Source organism: Zosterops lateralis (genome assembly GCF_965231275.1).
Source record: "Zosterops lateralis genome assembly, chromosome: 6".
Taxonomy (NCBI): domain Eukaryota; kingdom Metazoa; phylum Chordata; class Aves; order Passeriformes; family Zosteropidae; genus Zosterops; species Zosterops lateralis.
The window spans coordinates 5,098,695-5,117,204 of NC_139761.1; the positions used below are offsets into that span (position 1 = coordinate 5,098,695).

The 18,510-nt window shown below is 48.1% G+C and overlaps 1 protein-coding gene across 1 annotated transcript in view; it reads left to right on the forward strand.

Moving 5' to 3' along the window:
* DAAM1 (dishevelled associated activator of morphogenesis 1) overlaps nucleotides 1–18,510 on the forward strand; it is a 91,097-nt gene extending 72,587 nt beyond the window's left edge. The window contains exons 17-26 of the mRNA XM_083863908.1: nucleotides 892–995; nucleotides 6,028–6,112; nucleotides 6,873–6,979; nucleotides 8,722–8,810; nucleotides 9,017–9,185; nucleotides 9,924–10,031; nucleotides 12,482–12,542; nucleotides 13,166–13,297; nucleotides 14,815–14,985; nucleotides 15,562–18,510. Coding sequence (XP_083720034.1) covers nucleotides 892–995; nucleotides 6,028–6,112; nucleotides 6,873–6,979; nucleotides 8,722–8,810; nucleotides 9,017–9,185; nucleotides 9,924–10,031; nucleotides 12,482–12,542; nucleotides 13,166–13,297; nucleotides 14,815–14,985; nucleotides 15,562–15,771 — 1,236 coding nt within the window. The 3' untranslated portion in view covers nucleotides 15,772–18,510. The remainder of the gene's footprint in view (nucleotides 1–891; nucleotides 996–6,027; nucleotides 6,113–6,872; nucleotides 6,980–8,721; nucleotides 8,811–9,016; nucleotides 9,186–9,923; nucleotides 10,032–12,481; nucleotides 12,543–13,165; nucleotides 13,298–14,814; nucleotides 14,986–15,561) is intronic.

The following is an 18,510-nucleotide window of genomic DNA, read 5'->3' on the forward strand; positions in this document are numbered from 1 at the left end:
TGCCTCTATTCCCACTTCTCATGTCTGCATGTTTTCTTCACTGAAACAGGAAAATGATTAAAAAATTAGTCATTTCAGTGCTCACTCTCAGCCCTTGCAGTGGCCATGTGCCAGGTCTATGCTCGTGGACATTTAATGTGGATCTATAACGTTCAGGACCTTGCAGCTCCAGATTGTGTTCCTTCCAGAAGGATTGAATAGCCAGCTTTTAATTGATTACCCTTACTAAAATATGCAATATGGTAAATTAAAACCTGGGGCAACATGAACTCCTCGAGCAGCCCTACAAAACTGCTGTTACATAGGTCTGCCCATTTGCCCACAACCACAGTATTGTTACTCATCTGAAGGTAACATGTTTAAACCACTTAGGAGATGCAGGTGCTTATGCCACACCAATTCCTGCTTTCAAATCTTTTCTTTTGGGAGGATTTCACTGAAAAAGCTGCTGGTTGCTTGTGAAAAAAGCAGTATTGGTTATCTGGCTCGGGAGGAGTGATGCATGAAGGGTGATCACAGATGTTTGGAGCAGGGGTGAGCCATGCTGAGTGTGTGCAGCAGCCCATAATGAAACACTCCATGCGAGGGTTTAATGAAGTATCACAAGTATGTATGCTAAGAAAGCCCGCCTTTATTTATTCAGCAGCGCCCCTGTGTTTGCAGATTTTTAAATCTTCCCTGTCTGAGAAAATATTTACATTTCCAACCAGTGGCTTCAAAGCCAGCTCTGGTTTATGAAATGACTTACTGTGTTTGGGTTTACAGGCGAGGGGTTTTACTCTGGTGACACTCCTGATTCATGGGGGCCCTCTGTGTAACACACTGAGAGTACTCAATGTCCTTGCTGCTCCATGGCCTCTTCTCCAGGCTTTTCTCCTTATTTTCTCGTAGAAGGAAGATGCCATCGATGACACTTTGAGTTCCCGGCACAAAGTCAAGGAGCTCTCTGTCATAGACGGCCGGAGAGCTCAGAACTGCAACATCCTACTCTCCAGGTATGGTTCATGCTTTCTTGCCCTCTGGAGAGTGGGGGGATGCTTAATACCCTGCCCTGAGTGTGCTGCTCATCACTGGAGCAGGGAGTTGATGACAGGAGCCAGTGCAGCAGGAGAGCCAGTGACACCTGAACCCTGCTATAGCCTTACATCCTCATGGTGGGGTGACCCAGAGCGGGGGCAGTGCCATTAAATGGGTACGTGGCAATTTGGTGTCCCTGGAAAGCCCCCAAAGGTCTGGGATACCCAGTGAGCTTCCACAGGAGGTAAGAAGGTGGAAGGGGGTTGATTTCACCTCTTACCTTTCCCAGCCTGGGTTTTGTTTGCTCTTTGCTGGTGGTTGAAGAGGGTCTCTCTGGGCTGGGGAAGTGCTGGGTATCAGCAGGGAGCAGCAGTAACTCAGCCAGGACCTTGCTGCCCACATTGGAATTTTGGGAAGGGGATGTCCCCTTCTTACAGCTGCCCTGCTGGTCTGACAGCCTCCCTCACACCCCTTACCAGGCAGGCTCAGCACTGCTACCAGCAATTTAATCTGATCTCCAAACAGCTGCCAAAATAATAAAAACTATCTCAGCAAGATAAACTACACCAATCAGACTGAATCCTGAGAAAAGGGAATCCAGGTTGCTGTGGTCTGAAAGGATGAGCCATCAGTGTCAGCTACTTGGGGAAAAAAAACACCCAAAGAGCAGCAAAAAATGCCACTTGTTTCTGACTCACCCAGGGAAAAAAAAATCCAACATCAGTAAAATTTAAAAATATTCACTCTGCTGTCTGGAGGCACAGAAGCATCTGTGCCACCCAGGACTGGCCAGGATGTAGCAGCATTGCTGGTGGGTTGGGTTTGCAGCCGAATTCGGTGTTTTCCCAGACTCTGGATTCCTTCTGGCTCTTCCAAGTGGAGATGCTGCCCTGTCTGGGCAGCCCAACTGATTTCGTTCCCTAGAAAGCTTGGAGAGGCTGATGTCTGCAAAAACATAAAACCCCTGAGTGGGTAACTCAGCCCCTGGTGCTTCTCCCAGAGGTGGTTGGCAGCCTGTGGGCAGTGAGAGCGATGAGTGCAGCACCATTTGGGGGTAAAACTGCCCTGGTTTTGGCTGGCTCTGCTCTGGGCTGCTTCTGGGGATTTTCATGCTTCCTAGCAGTGCAAATAAAAAAGGATGATGATGAAAGCAGAGTTTAAAGCAGCAGGCAAATGAGTATGTCTGTGGCAGGCAGCTATTAGCAAGTAAAACGATGGGATTTGGGGCACTGGCTGAGCTGCTCCCGGCGAACGTAGGCTGAGCGTCGAGTGGGTTTAGGTGTGATTCAGCCAGAGGTTTAAGGGTATATTTGGAAGTCAAGCACACAAATAACTCCTTCAGTGGGAAGGGGAGAGACCCAAGCACTCAACTTCAAAGGCATCTTGCACGTCTTACTGAGTGAAGGTCTCAATTTCATCTCACCATCTTCCAAGAGTGCATTGGCTGGAAAGGAATTGCCAGTAACTAATCCCACAAAAAGGGCAGGATGGAGGTTGCTGCCTGCCTGGTTTTCCCTGTGGGCCAGTTCCTAGGGGAGAAACAGGATCAGACTTGCCCTGCAAGGTGGTCCTCAGGCCTCTATATGGCTTTTCCCAGGCCCATCCTCATGCAGGGATGAGTGGCTTTGAAGTTGCAGTGACTTGCCCCAGATGCTGCTTTAGAGCTTATCCCATGGTTCTCCCAGGACCACAACTGAGCTTCTCTCCCTAAAATCCCTTGGGGTGATTTGATGCCAGGTGTCTCAGAGCTGGTACAGGGATAAAGCCCAAGCATCCTTTTAGCATACTCAGGTCCAGCTCCTGCATCTCCAGCAGACTCCATGTGTCACTTGGGCAAACCCTTTTCCCTCTGCCCACCCCAAAGCAGGGCAGAAGCAGTGGGTCCCTCATCCCAGTGTTCCAAAGGGACTGGTGTGGCAGCTGAGCTGCTGCTGTCCCACCTCACTTGCATGGCCACCACTGGGCTGAGCAGCTTTTCACATGCAAAAGGACCTGCAGGCTCAGCCCCTGATTTAGCCCAGACGTTTGTGAGCTCACCAGGCATTGTCTGGCTCGCAGCGTGGAAAGATTACGGCCAGTGAGATATTTTATCTCCCTCTGTAGATTTATTTTTTCGCCTGTTTCCCTTGCTTTGGGAGAAATTACTGTGCAGTGAGATCACTGGATTTTCCTCCAGCTTGTAATGCAGCACAAGGACATTTTTAAGGCTTGCTTTTCTCTCCTGCTTTTTTGGAGAACTGCTTTGCTGATGTCAGTGCCTTGCTGTGAACCCACCAAGCCCTTGCTTTTGCTCCCTGTGTATGGGTGTGTATTTTTAGCCCTGCAAACCCACCCCTCACTCCATCATTTTTCCAGCTTGCACTGGCAGTGAATGGCTTGTTTGATTCCTCTCTCCTGGCGAGGTGACATGAAGCATTTTATTTTTTTTTTTTTCCCTTCAAATGAATGTGGCTTTTCAAGGGAGGGATGGTCCCTTTCTTCGTGGAATTTTGTTTTCCCCCTTCACACTTACCACGTCCTCCACGGGGCCAGACAAAAGCTGGTGGGCTGTGGAGCTGTCACCTCGCATTCTGGGCTGCTGCCTCTAAATCCCTGTGACAGCGAGTCCTGTGACCCCGTTCCTCTCAGACAGCTCGCCTTCGACAGCTGCTGCCAACAATGATAATTATTGTGGTTATAGATAAGCTTCGAGCTTTTGCTGGCCCCTTTCCCATCGAGTTGTCTGAGAAGCTGTTTTCTTCTGGCGCCCCTGCTGATGCAGGGGGCAGCCTCTTGTTCTTGGCACTGGCTTGGGATGATTCCTGAGAAAAGTTGTTGGGTTGTTTTTTTTTTCCCCTCGTGCCCAATCTCTTTTCTTTTTAAATGCATTTTTATTGTTGACTTTGCTTTCAGTGAGTAAGGGCTTAAAAAAGTCACACCTCATCTTCCCACAGCCTCCAGTGTACTTTTCTGTGCTTTAGGTGTTTGCTATGGATGAGGAGTAGCTGCCTGCCCACCCTCTTCTCCCAGGAGCATTTTTGCCTCCCAGGGATCCCCAAATGCCCAGATCTAGCCAATGTCTGCTTTTTATCAGGGTGGAGACCAGTGTTGGTGGTCTGAACATTCCTGTAAAAGGAGTTCTCCTGCAGTTTCATGTCCCATCTCAGATCATGTCCCATACTGGCCACTGCCATTGTAAGGTGACCCCAGGATGTGGCTGCCTGTTCCTCCAAGCAGCAGAGGGGATATTTTCCAAGGATTCTGGATTTGTTCCTTGTATGATGACCCCAGCAAGTGTCTTGGCCGCTGCTCAGTGCAATCTTTGAGCTTCCTCCTCTGGCTGAGGTAGATTTTAATTCACTCCTTAATTAAGAGACCCTCTCTGGGGTGCTCTCTTGAGGAAGGGGGTGAGAGAGAACTGAGTGCAGGATGAGAACCATGGACTCATAAAGAATGAAGATTTACTTAACAGGTCTGTGAGATGCACCTGTCTCAATAAAGCTAATCCTTCACTTCCAGTTTTGGGCAAAATACTCCAAGCTAAACCAAGCCCTTGTTACCCTGGCCTTAGAGACCAGAACCCTTCCTGTATCAGCCTTAGCTTCCAAAAGCCACCTCCACAGTCTCAGTGTGCTCCCTGAAGAGATGTGGGGGTTAAAAACACCTTCTTTGTTTAATTACTCAGAGTGATCGAGTCAGCTCCTGATCTTCTTTTTGATCTGCTGATCAGGTTGACTTCCAAGGTCTCACATCCTGCTGTAGGGTGTGTTTCTGGTTTCAACTCATTCCTTTGAGCCACATCCAGTGTTCCAGCAGCACTGATCACCGATACTGGGGCCATGGGGTTCCTCAAAACAGGTCTTTTCAACTCTGTGGTTTTTCACTGCGTGCAAGTACAGGGAAATTACATTTTTTTAAACTAGATCTGTTGCAATGGCTTTAACCACAACTGCACGCCAGGCGAGAGGGAGGGTGTAGGCAAATGGAGTTGCAGGAGTTCGTGGGCTTTCCCTTTATTTAATTTAGATTATTTCATAGACCGCAATGCAAAGAATAAGAAAAATAACGTGTGGTTTTGCAATCAAAGTCCTTGCAGGGAGCGGTTCCTTGGAGTCAAATTAAACTGTAATTAATGGCTGCTCCAGCCCAAGGAGGAGCTGAGGGTGTCTTCCCATCTCTCTGTTGCCTCAGTTCAGTGTGGGCTGCTGGCAGAAAGATCCCAGCCTGGTGGTGCTTGCTGTGACACAGTGGTCTGTGGGTTTGGAAATCTCCAATTTGAGGTTGCATCTCCAATTCCTGTTAGGTGAAGTAGAGGAAGAAAAAGGTGGGGGAGAGAGGCTGGTTTCCAGCTTCTTGCACTTCCAGGAGCATTGAATCCCCACCCCTCCAAAGAAAACCAAAATGATGGGTTTCCTGGGATGCTGAACATCCACTTGTCCAAATTTTGGATTTCTTTCTAATTTTTTCCTAGAGGAAGACTCCAGCTGAAGGTGGTCAGGAGAAGTGGGAGAGACAAGGTTTAAATCCAAGAGCAGCAGTGGAAATTGGCCAGATTTTCCTTAAGGGTTGTGGCAGTGGATTCAGGGGCAGTGCTGAGCCTGGGCTGGGCTCTGTTGCCAGTGGGAATGTGACCTCACTGGCCCTGTGGCCTTTGGGGGTGCTGGAACTGCAGGAGCAACATTGCTATGGGCAAGAGTTACATCTGAAAGTTGGGTATTTAATGTGCTGCTTACAATCCTTCCATAAAGTCCTGTAAAACAGGGAAATAGGGCATGGCAGCTGCAGTGTGGGGAGAGGGAATTGGCTGGAGGGGTTTGGCAGCAGGGCCAGGGCTGCTCAGTGCTGTGCTGAGCCTTGGGCAGAGCATGGTCCTACCACATTTCTCACACATCCTCCTTCATAGCATGCTGGATAGAGCTGGTTGTGATGCTGCTGCTGGCTGTTCATGTTGCACAGGTGTGTAAGGAAAGGCTCCTGAGCCTTCCCCGAGTGCTGGGCTGGGAATAACTCTCCTTTCCCTCCACCTCCCAGGCTGAAACTCTCCAATGAGGAGATCAAACGAGCGATTTTGACCATGGACGAGCAGGAGGACCTCCCAAAAGACATGCTGGAACAGGTGGGCAACGTGTCTCGTGCTCCTTTGTGTTGCTGAGACAACACTCTGCCAAATTTGGGGCCAAAACTCAGCTTTGAGTGTGCTGGGCCCCAAATTATTTACCAGCCACTTGTTGAAGAACCACCCAGGTGGGCTGGAGCAGCAGGAAAGCAGCTCAAATGTGGCATTCTGGGAGCAGCATGAACCCCCATGTGCCATTCCTGTACCCAAGTCTGCCCTGGGACCCTGAGGTGGAGCCCTTTTTGTGGCTGCAGCTTGAAGTTTGTGCTCAGTGGTGGTTTATTTTTGAAAGGTTAGACAGTGTCTGTGCAAGCCTCAGAAGGGGAATCCCATTTTCACGCCCTCTGAATCCCTTTGGAAGTATATTATTCACCTGTCCTTAAAGCTGAGCTGGTAATTGCACTTTGAGCAGAGATGTGGGAGGATTCATTGCACAAAATTTCCATCTGCTAATAAGTTGAGTTGCAGCAAATGGGAATCCCTGACTGACAGAGCTGATGTTGAAACCTCCTTGGAGCAGACTTAATTCATTTGTTGTAAAAGCTGAGTGATGGCAGGGCAGAGGCAGGAGACACTGACATGATGGAGTAATGTGAGGAAGGTCACAGGGACAGCAATAACACTTATTTCACACGTGCCTTGGGGTCACTGTCTGTACACGCTGAAAAGGTGTTAGACTCAAGGAAATAAATCACTTTTTAACTCCTGAAAAAATGTGTGCATGGACCTCATGTCCACTGCTGTGCTCTCTCCTATCCAGCTGCTGAAGTTTGTTCCTGAAAAGGGTGACATTGACCTGCTGGAGGAGCACAAGCATGAGCTGGACCGCATGGCCAAGGCTGACCGGTTCCTCTTCGAAATGAGCAGGTTGGTGGCTCAGGGGACACATTTTGGGCAGTGGCTGCACAGGCTGACTGGGGGAGTGTCTGTTTCATGGAGCCTGCTTGGAAAATAAGCTCTTTTCTTACTGTTTTTCATGTCAAGAAATGAGTGGGCAAAGCAGACAGGGGGGCAAGCAAGGTGCTCTAAATTACAAGGATCATTTGTGGTGCTCTGGTCCTAAAATCAGGGTTGTGCTCCTATAACAAGCAGCAGCTGGACAGAGCGAGGGAGAGGGAGATGGATTTTGGGACTAGATGATCCTGAGGGTCTCTTTGGACCTTGATGATTCTGAGATTCTGTAATGTAACCTGGTCAAGTGGAAAGTGCCTCTACAGGGCAGAGGGGTTGCAAGTAAATGTTTTTTCTGTCCCTTCCAGCCCAAACTATTCTATGATTCATTGTGGCCCAGGTGGGGAGTGCTGTTAAAATGGTAACACAGTGCTCCTTTCCCTTTCATCCTAATGCATATTCAAGCCTGATGTATGTACATTTTGCCCTGCTGTGTAGATGAGTCCCACTTCTCACCTCAGGATTGACTCATCTCCAGGGCTCCTGAGACTATATGAGACTGAAAGGAAATGTCATTTCTTCCTGCTCCTGGTAGCAATCATTTCAAACTGAGGAGTCTTCGGGGATGAATAACCTTATCTATTGCATGCACATCCTCTAGAGGTGCTGGGTTAAAATCTTGAAGCTCCTTATTTAAATTGAACTGAGCATTGAGCTCTTTGAATTTCTTAGCTGAACTTCAAGCCAGTCACTTGTTGGCAAGGTCAGCGAGTTTTGCAATTGCACTGGGAGATCAAAAATAGAAATGCTCCCTGAGAAGTGCACTGATGAGCTGTGTGCTTGCTGAGTGTCAGAGGCAGGCAGGATGGAGCTGTGAAGTTCAGACCTGAGCCCTCGAGGCTCAGTGATGCTCAGAATTAGCTTTTCTATCACAGGTCACCTTCCTTCTTCACAGACTCTTTCGCCACAGACTCTCATGCCTTCATGCTTTGGAAAGCACAATGTGCTGATGCAAATGTTTTCCTTGATTTCCAGCACGGCTTTTTAATTTTTGCCTTGTGGTCTGTAACTGAGTGTGATGTCTTTGTCACCTCTGATTAGTGCAACAGCACAGCTCATGGCCCTGTGTGTGAGCATGTCTCCCGTGGGTCCTTGGTCCAAGTGACTCAAATCAGACTGCCATGTGCATACAAGTGAGATCTTGGTTAGCATAAACACAACTGACATGAGCAGAGCCATCACTTACTTGCCCAGGAGAGGGGCTTTCCAGCCCAGCCCAGCCCAGCCCATCATTCTGATGATCAGAAGGTCCAGTTTCATTAGTTCTGGTTGTAGGTGAGCCTCTCTCCAGCTGCAGCTCATCACAAACCCATGGGGAGCCCAGACCTCATCAGCATCTTTGCTTAGGAGTGGTTGTGAAAGAACTGTTTGTTCTTTCACATATCAATAGGGTGTAAAAATCCACTTGTTAAACCTGCTGAGTTAAGGGGATATGCTTAAGCATGTGCTTAAGAAACCATGGGGATCCACCCCAGGACAGCTGTAGCTTCACTTGTCAATTTTTCCCATCCCAGCACAGTTTCAGGGAGAAAAGGGGTCATTATTTTTTAATCACCCTGGCCCAAGCCTGCTTTGTAAGCACAGCTGTGAGCAGTGGAGCAACAGAGCTTTGCCTGGAGCAAGCGAAGCTCACCCTGCACCTCCTCTTTGTTTTCCAGGATAAACCATTATCAGCAAAGGCTGCAGTCCCTCTACTTCAAGAAGAAGTTTGCAGAGAGAGTTGCAGAGGTTAAGCCCAAGGTGGAAGGCAAGTGACCAGAGCTGCTAAGGGACTCTGTGCCAGCACAGGGATCACTCCCAGGAAGAGCATCCTCTATGCCAGGATGAGCCTGGGGGAAGGGGAAGGGAAAGGGAAATGGGAAGGGAAGGAGTTGGTCACTCCTGGGGGTACTAAAGGGGTTACTGGTGGGCTGTTGTGGCAGGGGGTAATGTCCCACCCCTCTCTGCTTTCAGCCATCCGTGCAGGCTCCAAGGCAGTGCTGCAGAGCAGCAGCCTCCAGCAGCTCCTGGAGGTGGTCCTGGCCTTTGGGAACTACATGAACAAGGGCCAGAGGGGCAATGCCTTCGGGTTTAAGATCTCCAGCCTCAACAAGATTGCAGACACCAAGTCCAGCATTGACAAGTGAGCAGCCCTTATCCTTGGTAACTTCCATGGGCCCCAGGGGTGCTGGGGGAATGCAGGGGTCATTAGCATCACCTCTGGGATGTGGGTAGGTGGGAGCAGTCCCCTCCTCCTGCTGCCCAATTTGGCACATGCAGTGATGTGAGTGTGCACTTTTTTGAGCAGGACAGCTTTCAAGGAAAGCAAAACTGCACATCAGCACAGCGATTGATGGGGCCTTTCCTTCCTGGGCTGGCTAAACTGCAGCCAAGGCTGATTAGGAGGATCATCTTCCATCATTTTTAACCCCTTTGAAAATGCCAAGAGCCAGATAAATTGTTTCCAGGGGCTTTTCTCCACAGGAACTCCCTCTGCCACTCTCTCATGCTGATGCAACCATTGCCTGGTTTGCTCTGCCCTGCTGAGCTCTGTTCACAGAGCAAGAGGAGCTGGGTCAGGTCTCAAACCTGCCTGGTCTCATCTATCAGTAAAGACAGTGGGAGACAAGAGCAGTAATGCTCCAGTCACCTCTCCTGGGTTCCTCCTGTGGAGAACCTTTGCTTGCAGGGAGCAGGCTGCTCTGCCCTGTTGCTGTGCATGGGACAGACACATTCCATATCCCCAGACAGGCATTGAGCACCACCCTTGCAGAAATCCTCAAATAGTTCATTACTAGGGTTGGGGTTTAACTAGGGGTTTTGACTGACCAGTGAGCTCCAGAGATGCTGCCACACTGACCTCTCTGCCCCTCTCTCCTAGGAACATCACCCTGCTGCACTATCTCATCACTGTCGTGGAAAAGAAATACCCCAAAGTCCTCCGCCTGCACGAGGAGCTGCGAGACATCCCACAGGCAGCCAAAGTCAAGTAAGCAGGCCTTGAGGGGGCACATGGGCAGCACTGGGAGCACCCCTCCCCTCATTTCAGCCTGCTTTTCCATGTCACCTCACCCTGGCTCACCCTCCTGGCCAGAGGTGCTGGGAGCTGTATCCCTGCCCTGCAGCTGCTGGGCTGTATCCCATGCCATGACCCAGAGCAGCCCAGGACTCAGAAGCAAACATCACCTGGCAGCTTTAAATCACAGCCCTTAGAGCAAAGGCTCTAAACTTGTGAGCTTGGGGGAGGAGAGCTGCTTGCAGCAGCCGCTTCCTGTTGTTATCTCACCGCAAAAGCATTTAATTAATTTCTAATGGTGCATTAAGTAATCCTGGAGGAAGCGGTTGCGGTGTGGCTGCAGATAAAGGGCAGCTGTTTATCTTCATGTGCCAGGGAGGCTCTGCCTGCAGCATGGGCAGGACCAGGCAGCTGTGTGAGGGACTCACCTGCATCCAGGTCCTGCCTGCCCCTTGTTCTACCAACATGGAGTTTCTGGGGTTTGCTTTTTAACCCTGCCCAGTGACCTGTTGGGAACAGGCTGTTCCAGTTCAGCAAAGCCCTTAAACACAGCCTGAACCTTTAAGTTCAGGAGGAATCTGCTGTTGCTCTGCAAAGCCCTCAAGAATGTGCTGAAGTACCTCTGAAATCAATGAGGCTCTATTTTGGTTTTAAACTCCAGCAGGAGCTTATGGGCTTTGATGCTTCAGGGATGTGAGCAGCAAAGATCACATGTTTCTGCAGCCATTTGTTTTAGCTGTGGACATGAAAAGGGGCTGAAACTGCACATCTTTAGACAGAGTGCAGTTAGAACAGGTTACCCAGAGAAGTTGTGGATGCCTCCTCCCTGGAAGTGTTCCAGGCCAGGTTGGATGGGGCTTGGAGCAACCTGGGAGAGTGGAATGTGTCCCATGGCAGCAGGGTTGGAGCTAGATGGGCTTTGAGGTCCCTTCCCACCCAAACCATTCCATGATGCTGTGAAATGTACATGGAGTTTACAGTGGTTCAAGGGTCTTCCAAGCTTCAAAGGTCTCTTGTAGCAGTGGTGGTTTCCCAGGGAAGATATGTGCTGGACAAAACAAGGATAACATGTAAAATAATCATGAGCCATTGGGAGTGAGCACAGTGACAGGATAAATCTTGGCGTGCAGGAAGAGTGTTCTTCTGCCACAAGGTGGTTGGGCACTGGAACAGGCTCCCCAGGGCAATGGTCACAGTATCAAGCCTGTGACAGAGCTCCAGAAGCATTTGGACAATGTCCTCAGGAACAGGATGGGATTCTTGGGGTTATCCTGTGCAGGGCCAGGAGCTGGACTTGGAGATGCTCCTCAGTCCCTTCCAACTCAGGATATTACATGGTTCTGTAGGTGTGTGGTGCTCAGCTTGTAGGCATCAGCTGAGGGCATGGCTGAGCAGGACACGCTCCATGCTGGTGGAGGCTCTGGCTTTCCCAGGCTCCTGATCTGCAGCTGTTGCACAGGCACACGTATGGGAAAGAAAACGCCTGCACAGAGGGTTTCTTTACCCCCCTAAACTTTATCATTTCACTCTAAACTGGACACCATATGTAACATTTGGGTTTGGTCCAATCTAGAGTGAAACCAAAAAGTTTCTAAAGCTCTGGAAAACCCTGAATTCCCCCCAGTCCTGCAGCTGTGAAGCAGAAATTGCCGCCTCTGTCAATCCCACCACTGGTAATGAACTGCTGGAGCACAGGGCTCCCAAAACTGCATTTTCCCAGACTAAACCTGCCAGGAATGCTTGCCCCATGACCCAGAGTCAGCATTTCCAGGGACCCCAGCCCTCGCACAGACACCCCTGGAAAGGCATCAAGCCTGTGGTCACCAAGGCTTTGTGAGAAAGCTTCCCTTCAGACACAGTGGTAGAAACCCATAAGCACTTGAATTTGAAGCTCATCAGGGGCTTGAGCCTTGTGTAAACAAAGCCAGCGCCAGACGTGGTGATTTATTTTTATTTCTCTATATTTGGGCTGTCTCCCTTTGTGGAAAACTCGGAAGGATGCTTTGCCTGGTGCTCACCCAACCGTGGTGCCCTGAAAAACTGTCCTCCATGCCCTGGGATAATGATCCCATCTACTGCTGGACCTGGAGGGAAATCTGTGCCCAGCAAAGCCCTTTTCCTGAGCCATCCTTTCACTTGGAGAGGGCTGGAGGCTGCTGAGCTTGCTAAACCTGCACAGTCCCCTTGATTAAAAATACAGAAAAGCGCTTTGCTTTGAAACAGGCAGCTGCAGCCACTTTGAGATAGTCCCAGCTTAGAGGCTGTCAGCCTGATTTGCTGCTTGAGTCATGCTGATCTGCAAAAAGGAGGAAGTGTGAGCAGGGTTGGAGTCTTTTCAGTGGGAAAGCCATGGTCAATTTGGTTGGAGAGCTGTAGATTTTGCTGGGAAAAGCTGAAAATTAACATCCTGCTATTTCCAACAGCATGACGGAGCTGGAGAAAGAAATAAACACTCTGAGAAGCGGCCTGAGAGCAGTGGAGACTGTAAGTATCATTTAAATCAAGTATAGTCCAGCCTGGCTCTGAGCAGCACTGCATCCCTCCTTGGGGAGGCAGGCCAGGGAGCTCCCAGCAAAGCTGCTTTTATCTCACATCCTGGAGATCTGTTTGCCTTTCCTTCCTGCCCTGCACGTGTGCCTGTCCTCTTAGGGCTGTTTTGGCACTGAAGTTACCGTGTGTGTTTAGGCACATGCATGGTTTATGTCTAATGCATCAAGGGAGGCTGAGTGAGCCTGGTGGTGATGCCCAAGGCGGACCTGTGATGTGCAGGGGAGTCTCCCCTTGGCTAGAAAACCACTGAGGGTTGGGGAGCACTTCTGCAGCACAGCTGGAGAGGTGATGAAATGCTGGAGGCATCCCAAAGGACTCACTGTCTTGCTGAATTATCCTGCTTCCATAAGCTTTCCTGCAGGATTTGGCTTAAAAGCTTACTTGAGGCAGAGTAATCCAGGGTGTCACACACAGTGGGGGGAGCAGCAGTGGTGTGGTGCTGGCAGAACCCCTGGCACTGATTCAGGCACACTCCCAGTGACATTACCAGAGGCCAATGGTATTTGTGTCCCTCATCAGCCAGGGCCTAACCAGACTTACCTTTTTTTTTCTCAAAGGAGCTGGATTTCCAGAAGTCTCAGGTTCAGCAAGCAGGTGACAAGTTTGTGTCTGTCGTCAGCCAGTTCATCACACTGGCCAGCTTCAGCTTCTCAGATGTTGAAGATCTCCTGATGGAAGCAAAAGAGCTGGTAATGCCACCAATGTCCTTGAGATCTGAGCAGCTTTTCAGCCTCACCTCCTCCTCCCTGGCTGTGCCCATTGTCCAGTTGGCATTGTTCTTCTGACCTGGGCATTGTGATAGTCCTCCCTGAGGCCATGGCTAACCCAGGCCACCCTTTTGGCCTGTTGATGGTAACCTGGCAGAGATTTTCTCTGCACTGGGTTAGGCCTGGTGACAAATGCTCTACAAACTGTATCATCTTCTGCTGACTTGCCTGGATCTGGAGGAGAAGGTCTGGTTGTGGTCCCCAGCATCCCCACTCTGAAGCAGTTTTCCATGGTTGTTGGAAGGGATGGGCTCTGTGGAGTGCTCCAGCTCTTTGCTTTTTAAACACATGTCCAGATTCAAGTTGTGTTCCTGTTTTCTCTTAGGAAAGCAGAAACATCCCCATTTTATAAACTTTATATCACATGAGGAGAGCATTTTCAGCATTCCCTCCCCCACCAGCATCTTTTATAAGATGGCAGAGAATTGTAATATCTTGATTAAAATCAGCAAGATTAACCTCAATTATATTGACTTATATAGTGGCACTTCTCAGATTCCTCCCTGCATCTTGAAGCGTTAAGTCTCTTAAATAAACAAAGAAATAAAAATGCACTAAATGTCTTTTGAAGAGCCTGGGGCACCCCTGCAAATAAAACTAAATCATACAGGCAGGCTTTAAAAATGTTCCTCTTGGTCTACCCTGCAATATCAAAGCAACTAATAAATCTGTTGGTGCTTTGATTTTGTTTTCCTTTTCTTTTAAGTGTGCTTATCTCCAGAATGTGCCTTCACAATTTTAACAAACTTGCTCTGCACAAAGAGTCTCCTTCAGACTGGAAGTGAGAACAAAGAGTGTCAGTCCCAAGGACAACTTGGGGGCTGCTTGGGGACTGGGGCACGTTGGCAGATCATAGATGTCCTGTCCTGACCTCTGCTATGGCCTCATTCAACTCCCTCACATTAATGGTGTGCAAACAGCACAAGAGGCCGGAAAACTCCCTATTTCCCTGCCCAGGGCTGTGCCTGAGCCTGGGCAGAAATCTTCTTTTAGAAGTTTCACCAACACATTTGGTTTCAATAGCAGAGCATGTGGCAATGATAAATAATACCCCAAAAATACTTCAAAGAAAAACTTAAAAGTGCAAGTTTCCCTTCCCCTGCCGTGTTTACTATTAGTTTTATGTCTTCAGTCCCACAGTATTTTGCTTCCTTGTTTTTACTGCTGCTTAGTTAATAAAGTGGAGCTGGGGCAGGGGAGGCTCAGCAGAGCCAGAGGCGAGATGGGGAGAGGGAGCTTGATGGTGATCCAGGTCTTGCAGGGCAACAGGTAACACATCAGGTGATTTATTTCAGGTTTAAATCAAGGCTTGATGAGGCAAAGCCCTGCTGTGTGCTGTGGCTGCTGGAAGTGTTTCACTCTTCTCCATCAGGTTGAAAGTTTCACCAGTCCAGTGGATTTATCCAAGACTGATGCACCCCTTGTCCTCTCTCTTCCAGTTTTCCAAGGCTGTGAAGCACTTTGGAGAAGACACAGATAAAATGCAGCCTGACGAATTCTTTGGCATCTTTGACCAGTTCCTTCAAGCTGTGACAGAGGCCAAGCAGGAGAATGAGAACATGAGGAAGAGGAAGGAGGAGGAAGAGCGCCGGGCACGCATGGAGGCCCAGGTGAGCACACACCAGCAACTCTGGCAGCACCCCCAGGGCTCTTGGGAATGGCACTTGTGTCCCCATGGTGGTCAGGGTGGCACAGGGAGCACTGAAGACTGGCAAGGAGCTTCTGTGGTTTCAGACCCAATGGCTTTTCACTTTTGATTACTTGATTCACGACCTTGGGTTTGGTGGGGTCTTGCAGCTGAAATGTGCAGCAGAGCTGGTGCTGTCTGTTGCTGCTGTGACCCACAAACAGCAGCCATGAGGCTGTGACCTCCAGCCCATGGCTTGTAGCATAGAATCTCAGCATCATAGAATGGTTGGGATTGGAAGTGACCTAGTTCTAGTTCCAACCCCCTCACTGTGGGCTTGAACACCTTCCACTAGGCAAGATTGCTCCAAGCCTTGTCCAACCTGTCATTGGAGCACTTCCAGGGACGAGTTCTACCAATAATCCTGACCACCTCTCACACACTAAACACTGGGGTGGGAAACCACCCTCATCCCACAAATTTGGGGATCACCACACGTGTGCTGGGCACCCCCACCACCCATCTGTGTGAGTCTGAGATGCCTTCTCTCCCCCTGCAGCTGAAGGAGCAGCGGGAGCGGGAGCGCAAGGCGAGGAAGGCGAAGGAGAGCGGGGAGGAGAGCGGCGAGTTCGATGACCTGGTGTCGGCCCTGCGCTCGGGCGAGGTCTTCGACAAGGACCTCACCAAGCTGAAGCGCAACCGCAAGCGCATCACCAACCAGCTGGCGGAGAGCGGCCGCGAGAGGCCCGTCACCAAGCTCAACTTCTGAGAAACGGAACTGAGAGACAGCAAAACCCAGTTATAAAGACAAGGCGGGTCAGTCTCGCTGAAGTGGCTGTGGGTTTTGGTTTTTTGGTTGGGTTTTTTATTTTGTTGTTGTTTTTGTTTCCATGACACTGCCTTGCGATTCGAGGCGGAACAGTGGCACGCTCTTCGTCCCCCCGTGGGTGAGTGTGTCTATGTGTATATACTGTGTACATAGTCGGGTCGGGGGGTGTGTGGAGGGAGGTGCTTGGGCAGCTCAAGGTGGTGAGTGCCAGCACTGTCTCCTCCCCACTCCAAAAAAAGTAGTTCTCCCCATGCACAAGCACAATGCCGTGACCGTGGAGCCGCCGGTTGTCCCTGTGGTCCCGAAGCCAACGGGGAATCTGCCTCCTGCTGCTCTCCTGCTCAGAACCCCCTCGGGCCATTTGCAGGGGACGCCTTGCACACACAAAGCCGAGCGGTTTAAAGAAGAAAAGATGAGGAAACAAAAAAGAAAAAAAAGCAAAGTTGACTGAACTTTAATCCGTTGCTTGTTTGTTTTTTAGTTTGTTTTATCTCATTGTTGTGACGATTCTGAGGAACTCACAAATCTGTGCGTTCGTTTGTTCGCGCTGGTTCCCGAGCTCAGCGCCGTGGGCGCTCCCCGTGATGCTCTTCCCGTCATCCTTGGGAAATGCTCTTTTTCCTCCTGCTGCCACCTTGCTAAAGGACAGATTTTACCCCAAAGTGCTTCTTGCTGTAACGCCACACTGATGTATTTATACTTAAACAACGTTTTCTGGCCCAAGGCGGTGGGAAAGGTTCGGTTCTCGGAGGAGACGAAGAGCATAAACGTTTGCGTTGTAACTTTTGTTCTTGCTTTCTGTTCAATGGGACAAACTGTATCCTCTGTCAAGGTGGGTCAGGACCAAAGGTCTCTGAAATACAAAGGGGTTGGGGTAAAACCCACCAGCTTTCACCTGCCTTTTTTCCTTTTTCTTTCTCGGACACACAGAAGCAGCGATGCCAAGAAACACTTGTCTCTTAGCCTGGTCCTTTTTTGACTGGTTTGCTGTTCACTGTCATTGCAAATTTGTAAGCCGAACTACCTGTCAAATGTCAGTCCAAAAAAAAAAAAAAAAAAGAAAAAAAAAGACAAAAAAAACCAATAATAAAAGTAATTCAGAGCTCTCAGGGAGTAATAATTTAAGGGTTTAGAAAATTAAGAATTGGAGAATAAAAAATAACCATCATTAACATATTAACATTTCTATTCTTAAATTATGCTGAGTATATAGAGGACTGTTACTTTTTACTTTTATTTATTTCTGGTATGTTTTTTAAGAAAGCAAAACAAAACCTTTTTATACCACCAATACTTTTGTGATCTTTTTTTTTTTTGTTTGTTTGTTCTTTTTCCTGTGGAGAGATGAGTTTGTCCCTGTTGCACTAGATATTAACACTATTTGAAATAAGGTTGGTTGTTCTTTTTTTTTTTTTTTTTTTTGTCAGATAATCGGTATTACTGGTGGGGTATGGGATGTCAGTTAACTATATGTACTGTATAGCAAAAGTGCTGTTTAAACTAATTTGTATAAAAAAAAAAAAATATGGTTCTAAGCACCTGAAGGCCGCGGGGTCTGTGTGCTGAGTGAAAGCTGTGAAATCTCTCTCAAAGCAGAGTTGTCAAGAGCTGTGGTTTTACCATTTTGTTCTTTTCTTCGTTGCAACGTTTAACGCACTGTAGATTATAAAAAAAAAAAAAAAAGAAGAAAAAAAAAAGAAAAAAAAAAGGACTTTCTGAGTAGCATTTAAAGCAGTAATAAATAAAGCAGGTAAGTGCAAAAATAAAGTCCAGCACCTCATATCCAAACAGCTGCAAAACCTGCAGATTATGTTCAAAGGTGGAGTTAAGCACTTTGCTTTAAGAAGGAGGGGGAAATAAAGACAAAAGGTAATGATAATACTATTCCTTAACTAAAGTGCCTCTATTTATATTTTTTATTTATGGCTGAAAAAAAATGGGGCTGATACAATTGAGGGAATGGACTATGGGGGGAATTGAAAATATATAAAATAAGAAGGAAAAAAAAAAGGTTTTAAAAAAAAAAGTTTGGCTTCTGATGGTTTAAGGAATGGTTGGTCACACGTGTTTATTAATTGGACAGGTGGTGGGGGTCAGAAAGGGTGATCTCCTCCCAGGGTCCCTGGGTGCCAGCACCCACCCTGCTCCTGCCTCTGCAACCCCAGTGCCACATCAGGACCTTTCCTGACAGATTTCCTCTTGCCCTTCCAAACCTCTTGGGTTGTTTTCTTTTTTTAATTGTTTTACAACAGCCTGATTATCAGGCTGACTTTGCCATTTCTTTGTTTTCTTTCAAAAAAAAATAGAAAAAAGAAAAAATATTATATCTATAAATAAATACAAAGGCTGTGTGCAGGTAATTCCATGTGCCATTGTCGAAAACTACTTTTAGATTGGTGCTGGTGTAAGTAGCCACTCTTTTCTCTTGGGTGTGTATTTTAAAGACGATTTTTTTTTTTTTTAATAATGCCAAAAACAAAACAACAAAAAAAATTCCATAATAATTTGTAAACGAAAGTTTATGTCTTGGACCATATTAGCTTCGTAGTGACTAAGATAGTCTGTTAGGTGTAAGGATGTTATAGTTCTAGCTAGTGGGAAATGCTGTGTAATGTTATGAGACTGTACATTTTCTAAGATGGCAATATGCAATAAAGCAAAACAATTTCGGTGAGTGTA